The sequence below is a fragment of the Podarcis tiliguerta genome (genome assembly GCF_965153285.1).
Source record: "Podarcis tiliguerta genome assembly, chromosome: 12".
NCBI lineage: Eukaryota > Metazoa > Chordata > Lepidosauria > Squamata > Lacertidae > Podarcis > Podarcis tiliguerta.
In genome coordinates this window covers 57,111,242-57,134,610 of record NC_139545.1, presented here as the reverse complement: position 1 = coordinate 57,134,610, position 23,369 = coordinate 57,111,242, and the positions used below count along the sequence as shown (strand labels likewise).

The window sequence follows — 23,369 nt, the reverse complement described above, 5'->3', positions numbered from 1 at the left end:
GATCCTTTTCACTGCAACCTGTCTGCAGTCCCTGGGACTAACTCTCATATGGGGTAGTTCCATGTGTATATACCGTATTTGTCCATCTATATGCCCCTGTAGAGGTAACGCTCCTCTTTGCAAGGCAAACCTCGCACCAGACGTGCAACAGTATGTCAAGAAGGGATATGCCTGCTTTTCCTGACCTTTTGCCTTCTTGGCTAGAATACAGGGTTTCCCCACTGACCTTTTGTCCTTTCATAATTTGTTGGCCAGACATATCGCTTGGCTGGAGCATGACCGGGGACGCAGACGTAATCAAGTATCGGGGGAAACATTTGAGGGAAGGACCTGCTGACACTTGTATTTGCTAACGCTGGAAATGGGCGTAGATGGAAATCCGTTAAGTTCAGGGTGGTTTCACTTGTTGTTGTTTAGTCGTTTAGTCATGCCCACCTCTTCGTGACCCCCTGGACCAGAGCATGCCAGGCCCCCCTGTCTTCCACTGCCTCCCGCAGTTTGGTCAAACTCATGCTGGTAGCTTTGAGAACACTGTCCAACCATCTAATCCTCTGTCGTCCCCTTCTCCTTGTGCCCTCCATCTTTCCCAACATCAGGGTCTTTTCCAGGGAGTCTTCTCTTCTCAGGAGGTGGCCAAAGTCTTGGAGCCTCAGCTTCAGGATCTGTCCTTCCAGTGAGCACTCAGGGCTGATTTCCTTCAGAATGGAGAGGTTTGATCTTCTTGCAGTCCATGGGACTCTCAAGAGTCTCCTCCAGCACCAGAATTCAAAAGCATCAATTCTTCAGTGATCAGCCTTCTTTATGGTCCAGCTCTCACTTCCATACATCACTACTGGGAAAACCATGGCTTGAACTATACGGACCTTTGTTGGCAAGGTGGTGTCTCTGCTTTTTAAGACGCTGTCTAGGTTTGCCATCGCCTTTCTCCCAAGAAGCAGGCGTCTCTTAATTTTCATGACTGCTGTCACCATCTGGAGTGATCATGGAGCCCAAGAAAGTAAAATCTCTCATTGCCTCCATTTCTTCCTCTTCTATTTGCCAGGAGGTGATGGGCCCAGTGGCCATGATCTTCGTTTTTTTGATGTTGAGCTTCAGACCATATTTTGCGCTCTCCTCTTTCACCCTCATTAAAAGGTTCTAATTCCTCCTCACTTCCTGCCATCAAGGCTGTGTCATCTGCATATCTGAGGTTGTTGATATTTCTTCACTACTGTTTCACTACTGTTTCCAATTGTTGACTTCTGCTAATAAAAGGAGCCTCTGTAGAGCTAGCCGGCAGCTTGCTTGGAGCATACTTGCCAGCGTGCTTCTGCACAGCTCATCTGCATTACCAACTCCTGGCTCATGCCATCACTTCTCGTCCCCTATTTTGGGGGCGAGATTTTTTCGATTTAAGAAAATGGGGGAAATCTATCCGTGTATCAGATGCCCCCAAATTTTGGACATTATTTTTTAGGGGGGAAAGCTATACACAGAAAAATACGGTACTTTGTAACCTAAGTGTGCCTTCAGGGATCCACCTGTGAACTGAATGTGTGAGTAAACTTCTTTCATAATACTTTACACAAGATTGTGTCGTGTCAATTCCTTTTAAGGGGGAGAAAAGGGGATTAGTGCCCTCGTATTTATGGGACCGCCTCTCCTGATATGCCCTGCAGAGGACCTTAAGGTCCATGAATAGTTTAGAGGTCCCGGGCCCTAAGGAAGTCAGACTATCCTCCACCAGGGCCAGGGCCTTTTCAGTGATGGCTCCGACCTGGTGGAATGCTCTGTCCCATGAGACCAGGGCCCTGCAGGATTGAACTTCCTTCTGCAGGGCCTGTAAGACTGAGCTATTCCACCTGGCTTTCAATTTGAACTTAGCCTGATCTTTTATTCCCCTACCTTCCCTCCCCCTCCCCTTTTTATAAAGATTACCCGCTCTGGGATCCCACAGCTAATTCTCCCCTGGTCTCCTCGCTGGCCGAAGTAGGACCAATTCAGCCAGCTAGGCCTGGGGATTATCTAATGCCTATTAGATGGATTTCCCCCAAACTGATTTCTGAACTTTGAATTTTATTGTTATTCATGTCTTTATACTGTGTTTTATGCTGCTTCTACAATTAAGTGTTTTAAATTTGTTGTTAGCCACCCTGAGCCCGGTTTTCTGAACCGGGAAGGGCAGGGTATAAATAAAAAATTATTATTATTATTATTATTATTATTATTATTATTATTATTACCAGGAATCCTATATTGAGAAGTTAAACAAGCTTGCAAGAAGCTAACCGCTGCGTGTTTAAAAGGGGATTGCACTCGGCTAAGTAAAGGGACTTGCCAACGCAAGTTAGGAAGGTTATTATTAAACACTGACAAACTGAGAAACTGTTATTAAGGACACTGACAAACTGGAACGTGCCCAGAGGAGGGCAACCAAAATAGTCAAAGGCCTGGAAACGATGCCTTATGTGGAACGGCTAAGGGAGCTGGGCATGTTTAGCCTGGAGAAGAGGAGGTTAAGGGGTGATAGGATAGCCATGTTCAAATATATAAAAGGATGTCACATAGAGGAGGGAGAAAGGTTGTTTTCTGCTGCTCCAGAGAAGCGGACACGGAGCAATGGATCCAAACTACAAGAAAGAAGATTCCACCTAAACATTAGGAAGAACTTCCTGACAGTAAGAGCTGTTCGACAGTGGAATTTGCTGCCAAGGAGTGTGGTGGAGTCTCCTTCTTTGGAGGTCTTTAAGCAGAGGCTTGGCAACCATATGTCAGGAGTGCTCTGGTGGTGTTTCCTGCTTGGCAGGGGGTTGGACTCGATGGCCCTTGTGGTCTCTTCCAACTCTATGATTCTATGATTCTAAACAATATATCCTCTCCTGCCTCCCTGAACATTTATTGCCATGGCTACTACCTTGGCGCAAGCATCCCTCGCGTAGTTTGCCTCGTTGGCGCTGTGGCCCTTTTGGATGACTTCCCCGCCCCCGGTGGCTACTGTCCGGTAGAGGAGCGTTTTGAGGAGACTTTCCGGCTCCGTGGAGGTCAGCTCGGCCAGGTAGGGCACCAGTTCGGCGTTCTCTACCTCCACGTCGTCCCCCGTGGCGACAAAGCACACGTTGCCCTGGAAAGTCCGGGGAGAGAAGAGCAATCAAACAGAAGCACATAGCACTGAATCGTCCCAATTTAAGCAGGACATCCTGGAATTGCAGAAGCTATCCTGGCTTCTGGGACGCAGGTGGCGCTGTGGGTTAAACCACAGAGCCTAGGACTTGCCGATCAGAAGGTCGGCGGTTCCAATCCCCGCGATGGGGTGAGCTCCCGTTGTTCGGTCCCTGCTCCTGCCAACCTAGCAGTTCGAAAGCACGTCAAAGTGCAAGTAGATAAATAGGTACCACTTCAGCGGGAAGGGAAACGGCGTTTCCGTGCGCTGCTCTGGTTCGCCAGAAGCGGCTTGGTCATGCTGGAAGCTGTGACCCGGAAGCTGTACACCGGCTCCCTTGGCCAATAAAGCGAGATGAGCGCCGCAACCCCAGAGTTGGTCACGACTGGACCTTATGTTCAGGGGTCCTTTTACCTTTACCTTATCCTGGCTTCTGATTGGATCATGGGACATTCCAGATATCTTGACATTTTAAAACTTGACGTCCCTCCCCCTCTTTCTGCAGTTCCTTAAGTTTATTTTTAATATCTTCTGCATAACCAAATTCACTTAACTTACTCATTCACAGTCAAACCTCGGTTTTCGATTGTCTCCGTTGCCGAACATTTCGGCTCCCAAATGTCAAAACCCCGGAAGTACGCGTTCCGGTTTTTGAACGTTTTTCGGAAGCCGAACGTCTGACGCGGCAGACAAGCAGCTTCCGATTGGCTCTTCCGATTGCAAGAGCCAATCAGAAGCCGTGCCTTGGAAATCAAACGTTTCGAAACTCGAACGCCCTTCCAGAACGGATTACGTTCAACTTCCGAGGTACCACTGTATTTATCTTCTTTAAATAAACAGTCATACCTCGGGTTAAAGTTCCTTCAGGTTGAGCATTTTCGGGTTGCGCTCCGCGGCAACCTGGAAGTAACAGAACGCATTACTTCCGGGTTTTGCCACTCGCGCATGCACAGGCGCTCAAAATGACGTCGCGCACATGCGCAGAAACGGTGACCTGCGCACGCGCAGACGCAGGTTGCATTCTCTTCAGGATGTGAACGGGGCTCCGGAACGGATCCCGTTTGCATCCACAAGTACCACTCTATACTCTTATGTAACTGCAGGTTATTGGAACATTCCAGTTTTGGGGTTCGGCGCAAGTCAGCTGGTTTTGCACCAAAGCACCGGACAAAAATACGCTCTTTTTTGGTTTTGCATTCCGATGTGAGTCATCTTGCTCCCGCGACCCAAAAAACGAATGTCCCAATTTGGATCACCCAGATGTCGGAGGGTATGGAAGCAACCATGAAGCCAACAGAAAGCCAGTTCCAGAATGGGAGCCATATTTCACGCTCCTCTGCGGCTTTACTTCGGATGCTATTCCCCCCCCACCGTTCCTCCCCCCCCCCCCGACTGATAGAACTGAGAGCTGCAGATGGAGAACGAGAGAAAAGATACAGAACTGCAGCAGCATCTTCGTAGCTTGGACTTTGTTTTGCTGCTTGTAGTTATTTAATTGCAGGGTTTCATCGGCTGGTGTCTTGAGCAGCAACCTCTGGAAAGAAAGGGCTAAAAACCGGCGCTTCTCTCCCAAATGATCTGGTCCCTTTTAACTTCGCATTTCAGCTGGTTGACTAAAATCCCTTATTTTGGCTGCTGGTCCCTTATTTTCAAATCTGTAAGTTGACAGCTATGACTGTGGGCAAAGCTTTGGGTCTGACCGAAACCAAAGGGTTTCTACACTATTTATTCCGTCTGCGTGTGCCTTCCTGGCCATAGCTGTCAACCGCCCCTTATTTGGTGGGAAACTCCCTTATCCCAGCGCTGTGTCCCGCTGCTGTCCCTTATTGATGATGTCCCTTAAATTTCCCGGGTTTCAAAGGAAGCAGCTCCTCTCCCTCCCTCCCTCCCTCCCAGGGAGGAGGGAGGCTCCAACTGGGTTGCTTGGCTGCGTTGCTCACCCAATAAGGAGCCTAAGAACGACTGGGGGGTGGAGCTTGCATGCCTTGTGCCGATCAAATCGGCCGCGTCGCCTGGGGACTCGCCTTTGCTCAGCGCTTCCCAGCGAAGAGGTGATGGTGGTTTCCCTTGCTGCATCCCTTTTGCTGGGTTGCTGCGCTGTGGGAACCACCGCTTGAGGCTTCGTTTGGCTGCTGACTGGGCTTTCTGCCTTTGGCTCGGAGGGGCTCAGAAGTTGAACATACCTGTGCCCTGAAAATCCCTTATTTTGGCTGCTGATCCCTTATTTTCGAGGCTGCTGGCCCCTTATTTTCAAATCTGCAAGTTGGCAGCTATGTTCCTGGTGCCAGCAAGCAACACAACACCCCCCCCCCCACTCACCAAGTGCAAAATGGCCGCCAGGATCTTGTAGACAGAGTCAATCTCTTCCGAAGTGAAACCGATTACGGTCATGGCATCTGCAACGGCCCGGTGGCTGGATTTCTCACTGCCTGAGGACTAGAGTTGCAAGTGGATGCCGGGGAGACCAGAAAGGAATGAATCAGGAGAAAGAAAAGAGGGGGAAATAAAAATAATGATGCTTAAGCATTACCGGGAAGATTTTTTCTGCTGCCTGCAAATGTCATCCAACTGGCAAGCTTTCTGGAGATGGGGTTTGTATAAATTAGTTTAATAACGAAACAAGAACCGATGGCAATCTCTTCACTAGTATTATTATGGGATGGGCAAAAAGTATTGATTCTGTTATTTTCGTTAGATGCCTGGATGTTTATCACAAGACATATTTAGAAGAGCTAAATAAGGACGGTGGACTAAATAAGGACTTTGAAAAGTTGGCATCCCTGGATCCAGTTCATCAATCCCCCCCCCCCATTTGTTATTTTACTGTTTTTATTGGAAATTTTACTTACAACATAACATAAACCTCCCACCCCACCCCAATACAGAAATCCACCCTCATTAAACGCGAACATAACAAACAATAAGCATAACATACAACAATACAAACAACCAAATAGAAGACTTCCTTTCTCCTGTATCTGGCCTCCTTCTTTACTCCTTATAAGCTGTTTCCTTTATGAATAATTATTAAGATTTTTTCAAATTATAACTTAAATATCCACAAAGTCTCCTGCAGACATTAATCGAAACAAGTCCAGGTATAAATTTTTAGGGCACTGTTTTGTGAAGTATTCTCTGCATTTCCCCCATGCTTTTTGAAATTCTTGTCTATTGTGATCTCTAATTGCCTCTGTTAATCTAGTTCATCAGTTTTGTTGAAGGACTTAAACATGAACGGATGGGATTTTGGATAAATGTGCAATTCATTGTCCTTGCTTTGAACGTTGTTGTGTAATTATCTCGCTTGTGCAGACAGGTATTTTGAAGAAGGCATTTTATAGGGTAGGATAGTGGGCAATGGGGTGGATTTTTGGCACCAAAGGGGCAGCAACCCGAAAAAGCTTTGGGGAACCACAGAGCTAGATGAACTCTTTCGGATTTGCCTCTTTAAATCCCATTTATTCAGTGCTTTTTTCTTTTAAAAAAATATGTTTAGGGGTACTCTCATTATCCTACTCCTACTGAAATAATGCCCCTCAATGAGGCCAAACTGAGATTCACAAAATGCTTAGGGGTACCCCTGCGTACCCCCGGGGGGAAAAGCACATTTATATCCTCCAAGACAAGCTGGGAATGGAAAGCTTTCAGTGGGGAATGAAAGATCAGCGCCCCCCAGTGGCGGTTTGGGGTCTCTGCTCTTGCAGTAACACAAATTCTACCTCCCCATTCAACAAGAAAAACGCTATACTTGGATCCTAAAATTAAAAACATACCTTGGATCCCAGGGTAAGGGAAGGTTTTTTCATTTTGTTTCATTTTGTACCAAAATAACCCATTGATTTAGTATTTGGTGGATATGAAACTTGAGGTATCATGTGCTTTTTTTATTTCCTCTCTGCTAAAGAGGCTTATTATTATTAAAGGCATTATTATTACGTTATTTGATGCTCCAAGAGACCTGCTGATAGATCAGATGTGTTACAAGTTTATAATGTCTTTTTCTATCTTGTTTTATATGTATGTTATATAACATTCAGAGGAAATTTTTTTCCTGATTGAGAAAAGGATACAAAAATGCAAAACCCACAATTTGGATAACTGAAAATTGCCAATTGTTTTGCAGTACTTTATTATTATATTGGGAGTGTTGTCTTTGGGCTTTTAGTTAGCTACTGGATTGAATACATTAGGCATATGGGTTTTAGTTGGGTTTTTTCACAGCTTGCATTTTAATTCTTTGGTTCTTTGCTGTTTCTATTAACCTGTTATGTACTGAGTTGAATAGGATCCAAACTGCAGCAGTCTGATTGGTCCTAGAACAATAGGATTCAGAATGCAGCAGTCTGATTGGTCCTAGAACAATGCAGCAGTATGATTGGTTGGCAGGAACCACCCAATCATGCTCCAGATAGAAGTGAATCCACAACCTGACTGGCTTACAGTAGAATTCCGGAATTAGCCAATCATGTGCAGCCCATTGTGTAAATAATGTATATAAAGCAGATACTTTGAGGGGACTTTGATTCATTCCTCCTCACCACTATGAGCTGAATAAAGAGCATGAAATCACTTTGCGACTCTGAGTATATTTCATAACCCATAGCATTATTTTAATAAATGTTATAATACCAACCTACTAACTCTGGACTATGTCAGTTTATTAACCTTTACATGTTTAATTATAATAAACAAGGAGAGACGGGGGGGAGAGAAGATGTGTGCAGATTAATTAGTCTGGGAAAAGCTGGAATCGGTCGGAAGTGTTTTTTAAAAGGTGCTTTTTGGGGGGAAATGAAACCCCTGGGAAACTTACGTGGTTGTTGGCACCTTCTCTGGTGAACCTGTAGGCTGCCGGATCCCTGCTGAGGTAGAGGGATTCCAGCAAAGCGTCCGAGGCTCCAAGCAGCAACTGCAAGAAAGAACAACTCTCTCGTAAACAGCCCAGCACAGCAGCTTCCAAACCCAAGTCTGAGCAGCCAGATTCTGAAAGTTGTGTCATTGGACAAAACTGCAATATACAGAAGGAGGGAGGCATGCGTGCAATGGAGCAATATAACATTGTGGCCTGAAATGCTAAATCCAATTGTGCACCAGAACTCTGCATTTGCTGTGTTGTTTCTTTGCGCTGTGGGTTAAACCACAGAGTCTAGGACTTGCTGATCAGAAGGTCGGCGGTTCAAATCCCCGCGACAGGGTGAGCTCCCGTTGCTCGGTCCCTGCTCCTGCCAACTTAGCAGTTCGAACGCACGTCAAAGTGCAAGTAGATAAATAGGTACCGCTCCAGCGGGAAGGTAAACGGTGTTTCCATGCGCTGCTCTGGTTCGCCAGAAGAGGCTTTCATAATGTAACCACAATGTATGAGTGTAGTTTTGGGGGGTGTAACATGGGGATTAGCAGCTAATAAAAGTTTGGGTTCTCTTTTGTTTGGGGCTTCCATCTTGTTCCACCTGGTGGCAGGTGGGAGTCCTGTCGCGACAGTCTTCAATAAAGACCAAGCCTACTGGCTGCTGTTTTGCTCTGGCATTCCTGGCTGTTGTCCTTGTTTTTTGTCCAAGGGAGCCCTCAGATTTCTCCATTAACAAATCAAAATGACGCCCTGCGTCCAAACATTGGCAAAGACTGCTACCCCCACCTTAGGGTATGTTTAGCGACAGCATTTTGAGTGATAGCTGAATCTACGCCAAAAACAGGCAAAACCAGGCCAAAGTGACTTCTTGATTCAAAATGGCGGTCAAACATTGATGAAAACCACGGCTTTCACCCTTGGGAACCCTCGAGTCACATTTAGCACATTTAGAGGCTTCCAAACCTTTAGGGGACAAATGGATGGAAAACCAATTTCCAAAATATATAGCTGGTGGCGTACTTCGCTTTGAGATTCTGAGGGATAAGGGAGCAACATCAACAGAGTTATAACAGCCCTGAGGTTCAGGCAGAATCTGAGGACCGAGAAGCAGATCAGGAATGAGGAGAAATCACAGCAGGATTGGGTCCTGTGATAGGAATTTTATGGTATTAGATATATGGTAATGTTCACAACTGCACATACATAGATCAACACAGGAAGACCAACCTGGAACCATTTTGATTCCTAAACTGACCAAATCTTTTCTCTGCAAGGTTAAACTGGAAAAGCCTCCCCATTGTCTCTTTCCTCACAAATCCTGTCTCAAGGGTATGTCTGTGTTTGAATAGGGTGTGTGCCTGTGACCTGGCCCAGGAAATAAGTATTTTACCACTACAAAAGAATGGCCAGGCTCCCCAGGAAATCCAATCAAGTAACTTGCCAGACAGGGGATAAACTGTGAGAGGAGAAAAACAACATTTAAATTTCTGTGATGTAGGTGGGATGTATCTGTGGGGTGGTCTTAGGTTACACCCCTTCTGTGATGTATGCATAATGTTTCTGGGGGTGGTCTTGATCTACAGGATGGGAATTTCAAAAGTCTTTATAAGCCCTTGCACAGCAATTTTGGGGGGTCCTCTTCCTCTCCTACGTGTGAGGGGAGCACCCTGTTGCAACAGGATCAATAAAGATCAAGCTTACTAGCTGCTTTGCTTCTCAATATTCTCTGGTTGGCCTCTGTTATTTCCTCCTACCAATAGGGAACCTATGTAAGGACTCTATATGGGCTCTTGGATACCCCATAAGGGAAAAGGGCATATTTTTTATTTGCAACAGTCCTCTTCTGGAGGTTTGCTCACCTGGTAGAAGGTGTGGAAATTCCTTTCGCCTGGCTGCTGTTTGAGGATGCGAGACTGCAAAGGAAGGGAAGACTCAGAATGCATCTCTGAACTGTGGGATAACCAGCCTCATATAACCAATATGCTTAAGTTTAATTCAGGGGTCGGCAAGCTAAGGCCCATGGGCCGCAAGCAGCCCGCGGGGGTCGTTTTACCAGGCCCCGAGCCGTCCTTGAACCGAACCATCCGTTCAGTGAGCCCCCGCGCGCTGCGTTAAAGTGGCACAGCACAGCGCAGGGACTCGCTTTTGCGGCGCCGGAAATTGCATCTAAGGTCCCAAATAAACATTCATAAATGTACAAAGCAAACACATACATAAGTATATAAACCACGTGTCTGAAATAGTACAGGAGAGCAATCGTGAAGATATTTTGACTCCCCCAAATTGACCTCAAATGGTTTTCCCAGTGGTGATGTATGGAAGTGAGAGCTGGACCATAAAGAAGGCTGATCGCCGAAGAATGGATGCTTTTGAATTCTGGTGCTGGAGGAGACTCTTGAGAGTCCCATGGACTGCAAGAAGATCAAGCCTCTCCATTCTGAAGGAAATCAGCCCTGAGTGCTCACTGGAAGGACAGATCCTGAAGCTGAGGCTCCAAGACTTTGGCCACCTCAGAAGAGAAGACTCCCTGGAAAAGACCCTGATGTTGGGAAAGATGGAGGGCACAAGGAGAAGGGGACGACAGAGGACGAGATGGTTGGATAGTGTTCTCGAAGCTACCAGCATGAGTTTGACCAAACTGCGGGAGGCAGTGGAGGACAGGAGTGCCTGGTGTGCTCTGGTCCAGGGGGTCACAAAGAGTCGGACACGACTAAACGACTAAACAACAACAACATGTCTCTGCAAGGAGGAAGGGAATGGGAAAACCTCTCCATTGTCTTTTGCTTACCTGTCTTAAGGGTGTATTTGTGTATGAATAGGGACGCGGGTGGCACTGTGGGTTAAACCACAGAGCCTAGGGCTTGCTGATCAGAAGGTCGGCAGTTCGAATCCCCACAACGGGGTGAGCTCCCGTCGCTCGGTCCCTGCTCCTGCCAACCTAGCAGTTCGAAAGCACGTCAAAGTGCAAGTAGATAAATACCTTCTCTGGCGGGAAGGTAAACGGCATTTCCGTGCGCTGCTCTGGTTCGCCAGAAGCGGCTTAGTCCTGCTGGCCAGATGACCCGGAAGGTGTACGCTGGCTCCCTCGGCCAGTAAATCAAGATGAGCGCCACAACCCCAGAGTCGGTCATGACTGGACCTAATGGCCAGGGGTCCTTTTACCTTTACCTTTAGGGTGAGCCTGTGACCTGGACTCAGGAATTAAAGTATTTCCCATCACAAAAGAATGGCCAAGCTGCCCAGGTAATGCAATCAGTGACCATTATCAGGTATCCTGACGGATAGGATTTCTGCTGGAGACGGCCTCCTCCTGTGATGTAGGTATGGTGTTTTTGGGGGTAGTCTCTGGCTAAGTTCTGGTGTGTCCTTTCCTGCATGTGAAGGGGGCGCCCTGTTGCAACAGATCAATAAAGATCAGGCTTACTAGCCACTTTGCTTCTCAATATTCTCTGGTTGGCCTCTGTTATCTTCTCCTACCAATACCAATAGGGAACCCACTTAAGGACTCTATACGGGCTCTTGGGTACCCCATAAGGGAAAAGTTTTTTCCCCCTTATACAGTGGTACCCCGCAAGACGAATGCCTCGCAAGACGGAAAACCCGCTAGACGAAAGGGTTTTCCGTTTTTCGATGCACTTCGCAGGACGAATTTCCCTATGGGCTTGCTTCGCAAGACGAAAATGTCTTGTGAGTCTTGAGATTTTTTTTTTGCTCCCCACCCCCTTTTTCTAAGCCGCTAAACCGCTAATAGCCTTTTAGCAGCTAATCCGCTAATCCCTTAAGCCTTTAATAGCCGCTAATAGCCGCTAAACCACTAATAGCGCTAATCCGCTAAGCTGCTAATCGGGTTGCTTTGCAAGACGAAAAAAACGCTAGATGAAGAGACTCGCGGAAAGAATTAATTTCGTCTTGCGAGGCACCACTGTAACACAATGATTCATTAGGGCCACCCCACCTTCAGCCACACGCAGTACCTTCTCCAGGAGGTAGTTGTTGATGTGGCCTCCCGTGGGGTCCCCTTTGAAGTCAAAATTGATGTCCATGTATTTGCCAAACCGGCTGGAGTTGTCGTTGCGGTTGGTTTTGGCGTTGCCAAAAGCTTCCAGGACGCAGTTGGACTTTAGCAGGACGTTCTTCACCCTGAAGGAAAGCAGAGAGGAAGGAAGACAGAGAGGGAAGAATCAGGGCCAAGGGGATGTGGCGATTGCTGGGCTGGTCTCTGAGTGCAGAGACCCAGGTTCAAATTCTACGTTCAGCCCTGCAAAATTTGCTGGATGTGGAGGGACTTCTCAGGGCAACACACGGCAGGCTTGTGGGACTTATTTTGGGTTCACCCCACCCTGAATCCTGAACATTGCTTAAAAATTTCTTAGGATACTAAACCACACCAACATCACAGGTGTATTGTAGCAGGAACCCCCCCCCCCCCATCATTCAGTTTGTACAGACTTCACACACACTCACACTCACACACTACATACGCTACACTTCTGTTATAAATTCATAGAAAATCAACCATACATCAGGTTTGCACTGTTCCACTTTTATTTTACTCCATGAAGGAAAGACTACAACATGGGGAAGGTTTGATACAGGCCGCCATAATCCCTTGAGCATAGCAGCACATCCACAGGAGCCCTGCCCAGTTGCTATGCCAACCCTGATGGTCCTAGACAGAAGGCCATCAACTACACAACAGACTGCATACACGAGTGGATTCAACACGGACTATAACAAAAGAACAGTGACTGGATTTCCCCTCAGGGGGCAGGAAACTGCGACTACCTTTTGTCTTTAGAAAATGAGTCATGGGAGGGGGGAAAGAGGGGAACCAGCCAGGTGACAGGACACTCAGGTTACCACCACAACTCCTCCCTCAACCCCTCCTTTCTGTAATGTATGCATGATGTTTCTGAGGGTGGGCTTGACCTAGAGGATGGGAATTTCAAAAGTTTTTATAAGGTCTTGCACACCATTTTCTGTGTCTTTCCTCTCTCCTGCGAGTGAGGGGAACACCCTGCTGCAACAGTTCAATAAAGGCCAAGCCTACAGGCTGCTGATTTGCTCCAATTTACTCTGGTTGGTGTCTTTACTTTTTGTCCAAGGGAGCCCTCGGATTTTTCCGGTAACAGGGCAACACACTGCAGGCTTGTGGGACTTATTTTGGGTTCACCCCACCCTGAATCCTGAACATTGCTTAAAAAAATTCTTAGGATACTAAACCACACCAACATCACAGGTGTATAAAATCAGTCATCACAGATAATTAAAGGTACAGCTACACTTCTCTGCTACTGCATCGCAAATGAAGACATTAATCTGAGTTCATATATAACATCCAATATCAAATTCGGTATTGTTGCAGGAATTTATGTATAGGTTTGGGGGGGGGGTTGCCCCTCCATCAGATATCATGCACATGCAGCCCACTACCAAAACCAGCACAATCGCTTTTGTGACTTTTGTGATTTGTCCCCCAAAAACACCCCATCACAGTTTCTTCCTATCTATTCAAAAGGCCTTTGCTGCACGATACCAAATGTCAGAATTCACTGATAAATGTATCTATGTACTAGCTCACTGGGAAAACTTCAGAAATTCATCTAGACATGTGAGCTCAGCTCCTCAGCAGCCCCTCTGCTTGAGTGATAATTCCTGATACCTGAGTGCCAGACAGGTAGCCATTCCAGAAATAACAAACCCAGATGAAGACAAAAGGGTGCGATTAACGTGGCTGGGAAACAGGGAAATGTAAATATCTCTTTTGTTACACTTGATGGGTGTTTGGTGGAGGGCAAGGAGAACCATGGGGCAGGGTCCAGGATGCTCAGATTACGGCCACCAGACCTCCCTTTTCATGATGTAACCATGATGTATGAGTGATGTAGTTTGGGGGGGTGTAGCTTGGGGGATTAGTAACTAATAAAAGTTTGGGTTCTCTTTTGTTTGGGGCTTCCATCTTGTTCCACCTTGTTGCAGGTGGGAGTCCTGTCGCGACAGTCTTCAATAAAGACCAAGCCTACTGGTTGCTGTTTTGCTCTGGTATTCCTGGCTGGTGTCCTTGTTTTTTTTGTCAAAGGGAGCCCTCAGATTTCTTCGTTAATGCAGGTACTTGGGGATAGACTGCTTATGGGTGTGGAAGTTCCACATTATCGAAGTTGTTGCTATGGCTAGTAGCCAAAAAAAACCCCACACCCTCAAGTTCAATTTCAGGAAGAGCACCCACAAAATCGCTTACCTTTCCACCTCTGCCCTCTGGGTGGGGTTTGTGATAGCCGCAATATACTGCATAATATACTTGCTTGCCTCTGTCTTTCCAGCACCGCTTTCTCCTATAAAGAAGAACAAGACATTTGGGAATGTAGAGAAATTTTTAAAATTGGGAAATGATATACAATGAGTTGAAGAAACTGTTTAAAATGACATTTGTAAAAAAAAACCAGAAGCATTTTTGTTAGGGATTGTAGGACAAGACCTGCCAAGGAAAATAAAGAACTTATTTATGTATGCTACAGCAGCGGCAAGAGTCTTGATGGCACGAGGATGGAAGAATGAGGAAACCCCAACAAACGAACAGTGCAAGAGAAATTGATGAACTATGCGGAACTGGCGAAACTGACATGCAAATTGTGAGACAAAGACAACTGTGACTTTAAAGAAGAACAGGAACTTTTTACAAATTATCTAAAAAGAGAAAATGAATTGGACTCCTTGGCAGGTTTTGAATAAATATACACATATTTATTGAGGGTTGATATAGTAGATAGATAATGCAAGGATGTATGCAGGTTTACGATATGCAGAGAATAACATGAGTTGTGAAATCAGAGAGAGGAGCTGAAGGAAGGTTTTTTTTGGGGGGGAGGGTTTGTTGGGGAGGGAGGGAAAGGGGGGAATAATGAAGATGATTTGTTTTGATAATTTGTTATGTTGAAATTGTTAATAGTTTTTTTAATAAAAAAAAGCATAGAGAACAGACAGAGAGGCAAACAACTTTCAAAATATAGAAGAAGAAGAAGAAGAAGAAGAAGAAGAAGAAGAAGAAGAAGAAGAAGAAGAAGAAGAAGAGGTTGAGGAAAGGAGTGGAACTGGGAGATGCTTCCTCCATCAATATGTCAGCATCGCCCTTGAGCCAGTGCCACCAACTGGACTCATCCACTTCAGCCCGACTGGGCCAGGCGAGCTGGGTAACACTTCCAGAGACCACCTTCAGCACAGGAACAGGTCAAAGTGCTGTGGACTCACAGCTTAGAGTTGTGAACACCGGATTCACTTCCACAAGTAGACAGTCGTCGCACAGCAGAGTCTAGCAGAGTATAGCAGAGTATATAAACAACTCGGAGAGCAGCTCTGTAGAATATCTTCTTTATTCTATAACTACAACTATTATACAACTATATACAGAGCTAAATGAGCCTAAGCATAAATGAATGCTAAACCGCACTGAGTGCCTGCAGCTGCTCTTAGCAGCAACCTTATCTAAACACACAATCTCTCTCTCTAACACTCTCTCTCTCCGACACACTGTCTGACTGACTCACTCACTGACTGACTCTTTGATGTGGTGCTGGAGCAGAATAAGTAGAGAGCAGAACACGCCTCCTCCTCTCTGCAGAATCAGCAGACTTCTCAGGAGATTCTTGGATATGGGAGGGGTGAAATCTCCTCACAATAAGGAGAGGGAGAGGTCCCCCTTCAGACTGCGGGTGGCGATGTGATGGTTTTGTTATTGCTATGAGAATTGTAAGGTTGCCCTAAGATATAAAATAATTGTTCATAAATGTACCAGGCAAACACATATAAGGATATATATGTTGGGATACTGCCAGGGAGACAAAGTCTATCATGACTCCACGTCGTCTCCAGGCGTCCATCGATCTCCCATAGACATGCAGTATCAGCAATTAGCGACACGAGCTCCAGAAATAGCTTGCCACATTCCAGAACCGATGCACGCTCTATCAGCAGATAAAGCACACAGCGAAAGATGCACTCAGGAGAGCATTATTTACAAGTTTATTTCTGCGTTGATCAGAACAAAAAAAAACATGACTGCCTGCTTCAGTGTTCCGGCACCGAGAGAGACGAAAGCAAAGACACAACATAAACATCCTGTGAAACAGGAAATACGCAGGCTGTGACACAAACATCTTGCTCCCTTTTAAGGTGGAACGGAAATATCCTAACAATATAAACCACATGTCTGAAAACAGTACAGGAAAACAGTCCTAAAGCCATTTTGACTCTTTCAGTGACCTCAAATATTCCTCTGCAGTTTGGATGGAAATGGGAAAAGCCTCCCCATTGTCTCTGTGCTCACAGATCCTGCCTTAAGGGCACATTTGTGTATGAACAGGGTGAGCCTGTGACCTGGACTCAGGAATTAAGTATTTATCATCACAAAGAATGGCCCAGGCTGTCCAGGTAAACCCATTAACAGGCTTCCTGCCAGACAGGATTCTGCTGTAGACCGCTCCTTCTGTGATGTATTTCGGGTGGTCTTGAGCTAGGTAAAGGGACCCCCTGACCGCTAAGTCCAGTCGTGGCCGACTCTGGGGTTGCGGCGCTCATCTCGCTTTACTGGCCAAGGGAGCCAGCGTACAGCTTCCGGGTCATGTGGCCAGCATGACTAAGCCGCTTCTGTCGAACCAGAGCAGCGCACGGAAATGCCGTTTACCTTCCCGCTGGAGTGGTACCTATTTATCTCCTTGCACTTTGACGTGCTTTCGAACTGCTAGGTTGGCAGGAGCAGGGACCAAGCAACGGGAGCTCACCCCGTCGCGGGGATTCAAACCGCCGACCTTCCAATTGGTAAGTCCTAGGCTCAGTGGGCTTGAGCTACAGGGTGGCAATTTCAAAAATCTCTATAAGTGCTTACACACCTTTGTTCTGGGTTCCTCCTCCCTCCTGCGTGGGGGGGGGGGGGTGTGAACACCCTGTTGCAACAGTTTAATGAAGATTAGGCTTACAAACTGCTTTGCTTCTCAATATTCTCTGGTTGGCCTCTGTTATGTTCTCCTACTGACAGAGTGAGGAGATTTCACCCCTCCCATATCCAAGAATCTCCTGAGGAGTCTGCTGATTCTGCAGAGAGGAGGAGGAGGCGTGTTCTGCTCTCTACTTATTCTGCTCCAGCACCACATCAAAGAGACGGTGAAAGAGTCCGTCAGTCAGTCAGTCAGTCAGTCAATCAGTCAGTCAGTGTGTCAGAGAGAGAGATTGTGTGTTTAGATAAGGTTGCTGCTAAGAGCAGCTGCAGACACTCAGTGCGGTTTAGCATTCATTTATGCTTAGGCTCATTTAGCTCGGTATATAGTAGTATAATAGTTGTAGATAGAATAAAGAAGATATTCTACAGAGCTGCTCTCCGAGTTGTTTATATACTCTGCTAGACTCTGCTGTACTCTGCTGTGCGACGACTGTCTACTTGTGGAAGTGAATCCGGTGCTCACAACTCTAAGCTGTGAGTCCACAGCACTTTGACCTGTTCCTGTGCTGAAGGTGGTCTCTGGAAGTGCTGCCCAGCTCGCCTGGCCCAGTCGGGGCTGAAGTGTGTGAGTCCAGTTAGTGGCACTGGCTCAAGGGTGATGCTGACACAGAGAACCTACATAAGGACTCTATACAGGCTCTTGGGTACCCCATAAGGGAAGAGGAGCAGTTTTTTCTTATAACACTTTATATGGAGGAACCCAAGAGCACCAAGAGCCCTCTCCCCTGCCATACCTGAGATGACAATGCAGGTGTCCTTTGCCCGGCGCTTCATGGCCTTGTAAGCCGCGTCGGCCACCGCGAATAGGTGGGGCGGCCTCTCGTAGAGCTCGCGGCCACGATACTGCTCAATCACATCTTTCCCGTAAAGCGCCGTTTGCTTGTAGGGGTTCACGGAGACCACCACCTCGCCGATGTACGTGTAGATCCTCCCTTTCTCAAACCTTGGAGAGGCCAGAGGAGCATAGTTAGGAGGGCATGCCTGATTATCATCTTCCAAAGCAACTACCGTATTTTTCGTCCCATAGGAGGCACCGTCCCATAGGACGCACCTAGTTTTTTTGGGGGGGGGGATAAAGGAAAATTTTTTCCCCTTTATTTCCCCCCCAAAACCAGGTCGGGGAAACCAAACCAAGTCGAGGAACAGCGGGATGGCGGCGCTGCGCCTCCCTGCTGTCCCCCGAGCTTGTGGGGCTGGCCAATGTCTGCCCGGCACGCAGGGCGCTCTGCTTCAGGGTGTTCCTCGCGCCGGGCAGCAGGCTGCTATCCGCAGCGTGGGGAGCCCTGCAGGGAACTCCTGGAGGGCTCCCCACGCTGCGGATGTCTGCCCGGCGCGAGGGGCGCTCTGCTTCAGGGCGCCCCTCGCGCCGGGAAGCAGGCTGCTATCCGCAGCCTAGACAGCCCTGCGGGACCTCCCACAGGGCTGCCTAGGCTGCAGATGTGTTCCCGAAGAGCCAGGCGCTCTGCTTTCAGCGCGCCCGGCGCTCCGGGAAGCAAGCTGCTATCCGCAGCCTAGACAGCCCTGCAGGAACTCCCGCAGGGCTGTCTAGGCTGCAGATGTCTTCCTGAAGCCTGGAGAGCAAGAGGGGTTGGTGCGCACCGACCCCTCTCGCTCTCCAAGTTTCAGCGAAAGCCTGCATTCGCCCTATAGGACGCGCCCAGATTTCCCCTTCATTTTTGGAGGGGAAAAAGTGCGTCCTGTAGGGCGAAAAATACGGTACTCTCTTCCCAACTTAAAAATGGAAAGCGTAATGCTGGTGGTCAACAAAAGAGGTTTTGTGATGGCCTGGGACTCGGGCTGGGACTTGGAACCAGAGGAGTCCCAGTCTGCACCGGATCCTTTGCCTCGGGCATCATCTGAACCAAGTCTGGGGCCTGATCCTGAAGAGCCCCAGTCTGCACAGGTTCCCCTGCAACAAACCCCAGCTGCGCCGAGTCAGGGGCCTGAGCCTGCCCTGGCTCCAGATGCGGGGATGACCTCGTTGCCTCCAGCTGGGCCATCACTTACAGCTGCTCCACTGCCGGTTTGGTCAAGGGAGGCTGAGGCGGCCCCTGGGTCTAGTAACCCACCAACATCTCCCATATTTCCCCCTGCATAAGACACCCCCATGTATAAGACGACCCCTATTTTTTGAGCCCAAAATTAAGAAATAATTAATTGCAACATTCTGTGTATAAGACGACCCCCAATTTCAAACTTTAAAAAATGGGGGGAAATATAGTCTTATATATGGAAAAATACAGTATTGGCTTGGCTTGCGAACGTGATCCATGTGGGAGGCACGTTCGCAACCCGCAGCGCCGCATCTGCGCATGCGTGGGTTGTAATTCCGTGCTTCTGCGCATGCACAAAGCGTGATTTAGCGTGTGCGCGACCGCCGAAACCTGGAAGTAACCGTTCCAGTACTTCTGGGTTTCAGTGGTCTGTAACCCAAAAAAACACAACCTGAAGTGTCTGTAATAATAATAATAATAATTTATTATTTGTACCCCGCCCATCTGGCTGGGTTTCCCCAGCCACTCTGGGCGGCTTCCATAGAAACAAAAAATACAGTAAAATATCACAGATTAAAAACTTCCCTGAACAGGGCTGCCTTAAGATGTCTTCTAAATGTCTTCTAAATGTCAGGTAGTTATTTATCGCTTTGACATCCGATGGGAGGGCGTTCCACAGGGCGGGCGCCACCACCGAGAAGGCCCTCTGCCTGGTTCCCTGTAGCTTTGCTTCTCGCAATGAGGGAACCGCCAGAAGGCCCTCGGCGCTGGACCTCAGCGTCCGGGCAGAACGATGGGGGTGGAGATGCTCCTTCAGGTATACTGTATACCTGTAATCCAAGGTATGACTGTATTTTGGAACTATAGATCCAGTTTTTTCCTCTTTTAATTTTTGGGGGGCCCAAGAGAGTGGGGCCCTAAGCTATAGCGTGTTTCGCTTATACGTAAATCCTGCACCGAGTGTGCCCCCACAGAGTGCCAAACCCGCTATAATTCTGCAAGCTGAATTTGCAAGAATGCGACTGGATCCCACCTGCCAAAGAGTGACAGTCCGGAAGTGGCCACTCTCTGCCTTTCCTCTGTCCGCCCCCTACACGGTGCCACCTACAACGGGTCCCTTTGCCCTGTCTCTGCCTGCTGGGCACCCCTGGGCACTAGCTGCCTGCAGGGGCTACAGAAACAAAAGTCTGCTCCCCTGTCTGTCAAGGGCAAAAGTCTGCTCTGAAGTTGAGAAACCAACGCCTTCCTGTAAACAGAGGAAGAACGGCAGCTTGCAGGAAACTCCCAGGGTGCGTCAAACTGAGAAGAGGAAGGGGGACTAACCACAGAGGCCAGGTTGGAGGACAGAAGATGGGCAGAACTATCTTCGCCTCAGTCGCCTCCTGCAATGCAAGGACTGATGCTCTGCCTTAGAGCGATGCCCCTTCTCCGGCGTACACAACCGTTGTGCAATAAAAACAAGGACACAAGCTGCAACAGCCAGGCTCAGATGTGCTAATGTGGCCAACATGTGCGTCCCACAGCTGTGTGAGCCAGGCAGCAAGAAAATAAGGACATAAGAACATAAGGAGAATAACACCAGTGCAGATAGGAAGAACGTCTAAAACTGCTTCAAATACTGTATTTTTTGCTCTATAAGACTCACTTTTTCCCTCCTAAAAAGTAAGGGGAAATGTGTGTGCGTCTTATGGAGCGAATGCAGGCTGCGCAGCTATCCCAGAATCCAGAACAGCAAGAGGGATTGCTGCTTTCACTGCACAGTGATCCCTCTTGCTGTTCTGGCTTCTGAGATTCAGATTTTTTTTTCTTGTTTTCCTCCTCCAAAAACTAGGTGCGTCTTGTGGTCTGCTGCGTCTTATAGAGTGAAAAATACGGCATATGCTGGAAATTGAAGGAAAAAGAAGGGACTTTTTACCCTATGTGGTGGGACTGTAGTAAGATTTTTTTTAAAAAGGGAAATGATAAACAATGAGTTGAAGAAAATGTTCCAAATGACATTTGTAAAGAAAGCCTGAAGCATTTTTGTGAGGGATTGTAGGAAAAGACCTGCCAAGGAAACTGAAAAACATTTTTTATGTATGTGACAATGGCGGCAAGAGTCTTAATAGCACAACGATGGAAGAACGAGGAAATCCTGACCAAAGAACTGTGGCAAGAGAAACTGATGGATTACGCAGAACTGGTGAAACTGACACACAAACTGCGTGATGAGGACAACTGTGACTTTAAAGAAGAATGGGAACCTTTGACAAAGTACTTAAAGAAACAACAAAATGAACTGGACTCCTTGGCAGGTTTTGAATAAACACACACAAACTTTTTTTTGGTAACATATAGACAGATAGATGATATAGATATAGATGATATAGATATAGATATAGATACAGATATAGATAGATAAATTAAGGATCTTTACAATTTTAAAGCATGCAGAGAATAACGTGCTGAGAAATCAGAGAGAGGAGCTGGGGGTGGGTGGGTGAGTGGGTTATTTTTCTTTTTTAGGGAGGAGGGGGAAAATGGGGGGAATGTGGATGATGTATTTTTGATAAATTGTTACGTTGAAATCCCTAATAAAAAATATTTTAAAAATAAAATAAAAATAAATATAAGATAGCTGCTTATTTCCTTGACATCTGCTGGGAGGGCGTTCCACAGGGCGGGCGCCACCACCGAGAAGGCCCTCTGCCTGGTTCCCTGTAACCTCACTTCTTGCAATGAGGGAACCGCCAGAAGGCCCTCGGAGCTGGACCTCAGTGTCCGGGCAGAATGATGGGGGTAGAGATATCATGGAAAACCCGCAAGCAGCATTTGAATGCAAGAGAAACTTGCCCGTCATGTGATTTCCAGAAACTCGTATTCAGAAGCTTTGTTGCCTCCAAATGCAAGACCCTCCAAGTGTCCGTATTTTCCAGGGACAGTCCCGGATTTACAGAAGCTGTCCCGGTTTCTGATTTTATCCGGCAATGTCCCACTTTTCCTTAGGATGTCCCTATTTTCATTGGAGAAATGTTGGACGGTTATGCGACCCCCAAGACAAGGAGATAAGGAACCTCTCCATTCTGAAGGATATCATCCCTGAGTGCTCACTGGAAGGACAGATCCTGAAGCTGAGGCTCCAAGACTTTGGCCACCTCATGAGAAGAGAAGACTCCCTGGAAAAAAGACCCTGATGTTGGGAAAGATGGAGGGCACAAGGAGAAGGGGATGACAGAGGACGAGATGGTGGGACAGGGTTCTCGAAGCTACCAGCATGAGTTTGACTAAACTGCGGGAGGCAGTGGAAGACAGGAGTGCCTGGCATGCTCCGGTCCATGGAGTCACAAAGAGTCGGACACGAATAAACGACTAAGAGAGCACAGTCTCCTATTGCCACGAAAACGCCGGAACTTTCACGCAAACCCTTAAGCCATCATGGCTTCTCACTTTGTCACGCAAAGTCCTGAATTCCCAACCGCAAAGCCTTTGCTTCCACCCACTCAAAAAACCAACCACCCTCCAATCTTCCTCTGCTTTCATCCATCGCTCCTTCTGTCTCCTGACCAGGGAAGCAGAGAAGCAGCAAACTACTTTGAGTTTCTCATTTCCACAAGCTGCTCAGCAATATCACGCGTGACAGGGTGGGTCTGCTCTGCGTCCAAACCTCTTCTGTTCCTACCCAGTTTCTTTGTATTTCTGCCTCGCTTTTTCTTGCCAGTTTCGTTTGGGAACTTGAAGTCGTCACCACCACGTGTGTGTGTGTGTGTGTGTGTGTGCGCGTGTATCTGTCATCACCTCCGAATCTAAATATTCGGAGTGGGCATTCCTTCTTTGGCTCCCAAAACGCACCATTAACCTTTGGAACTCACTGCCACAAGATGTGGCAACAGCCACCGGCTCAGGTGACTTGAAACGAACATGAGATGACTAATAATAATTATTATTATTATTATTTATTTATACCCTGCCCTTCCCGGTTCAAAAACCGGGCTCAGGGTGGCTAACAATGAATTTAAAACACTTAATTGATGCAACAAAAAAACAGCATAAATTACATTATAAAACGTGAATAACAATAAATTCAGAATTCAAAAATCAATTTAGGGGGGAAATCCATCCAATAAACATTAGATGATCACCAGGGCTAGCTGGCTAAGTTAGTCCTATTTGGGCCAGCGAGGAGAATTAGCTGTGGGATCCCAGAGCGGGTAATTTTCATAAAATGGGGAGGGGAAGGAAGGAAGGAAGGGGAATAAAAGATCAGGCTAAGTTCAAACTGAAAGCCAGGTGGAATAGCTCTGTCTTACAGGCCCTGCGGAAGGAAGTTCAATCCTGCAGGGCCCTGGTCTCATGGGACAGAGCATTCCACCAGGTCGGAGCCATCACTGAGAAGGCCCTGGCCCCGGTGGAGGGTAGTCTGAC

The 23,369-nt window shown here is 47.2% G+C and overlaps 1 protein-coding gene across 3 annotated transcripts in view; it reads right to left on the bottom strand.

Moving 5' to 3' along the window:
- Positions 1-23,369, bottom strand: part of MYO1G (myosin IG) — a 96,817-nt gene that overhangs the window by 71,565 nt on the left and 1,883 nt on the right. For all 3 annotated transcript variants that reach the window (XR_014503656.1, XM_083406167.1, XM_083406168.1), the window contains exons 2-8: positions 17,709-17,917; positions 14,224-14,317; positions 11,960-12,125; positions 9,845-9,898; positions 7,953-8,048; positions 5,459-5,575; positions 2,894-3,100 (exon numbers count right to left, since the gene is read on the bottom strand). Coding sequence is in view for 2 of the 3 variants with exons in the window: in XM_083406167.1 (XP_083262293.1) it covers positions 2,894-3,100; positions 5,459-5,575; positions 7,953-8,048; positions 9,845-9,898; positions 11,960-12,125; positions 14,224-14,317; positions 17,709-17,917 (943 nt within the window). In the remaining variant the exon portion in view is untranslated. The remainder of the gene's footprint in view (positions 1-2,893; positions 3,101-5,458; positions 5,576-7,952; positions 8,049-9,844; positions 9,899-11,959; positions 12,126-14,223; positions 14,318-17,708; positions 17,918-23,369) is intronic.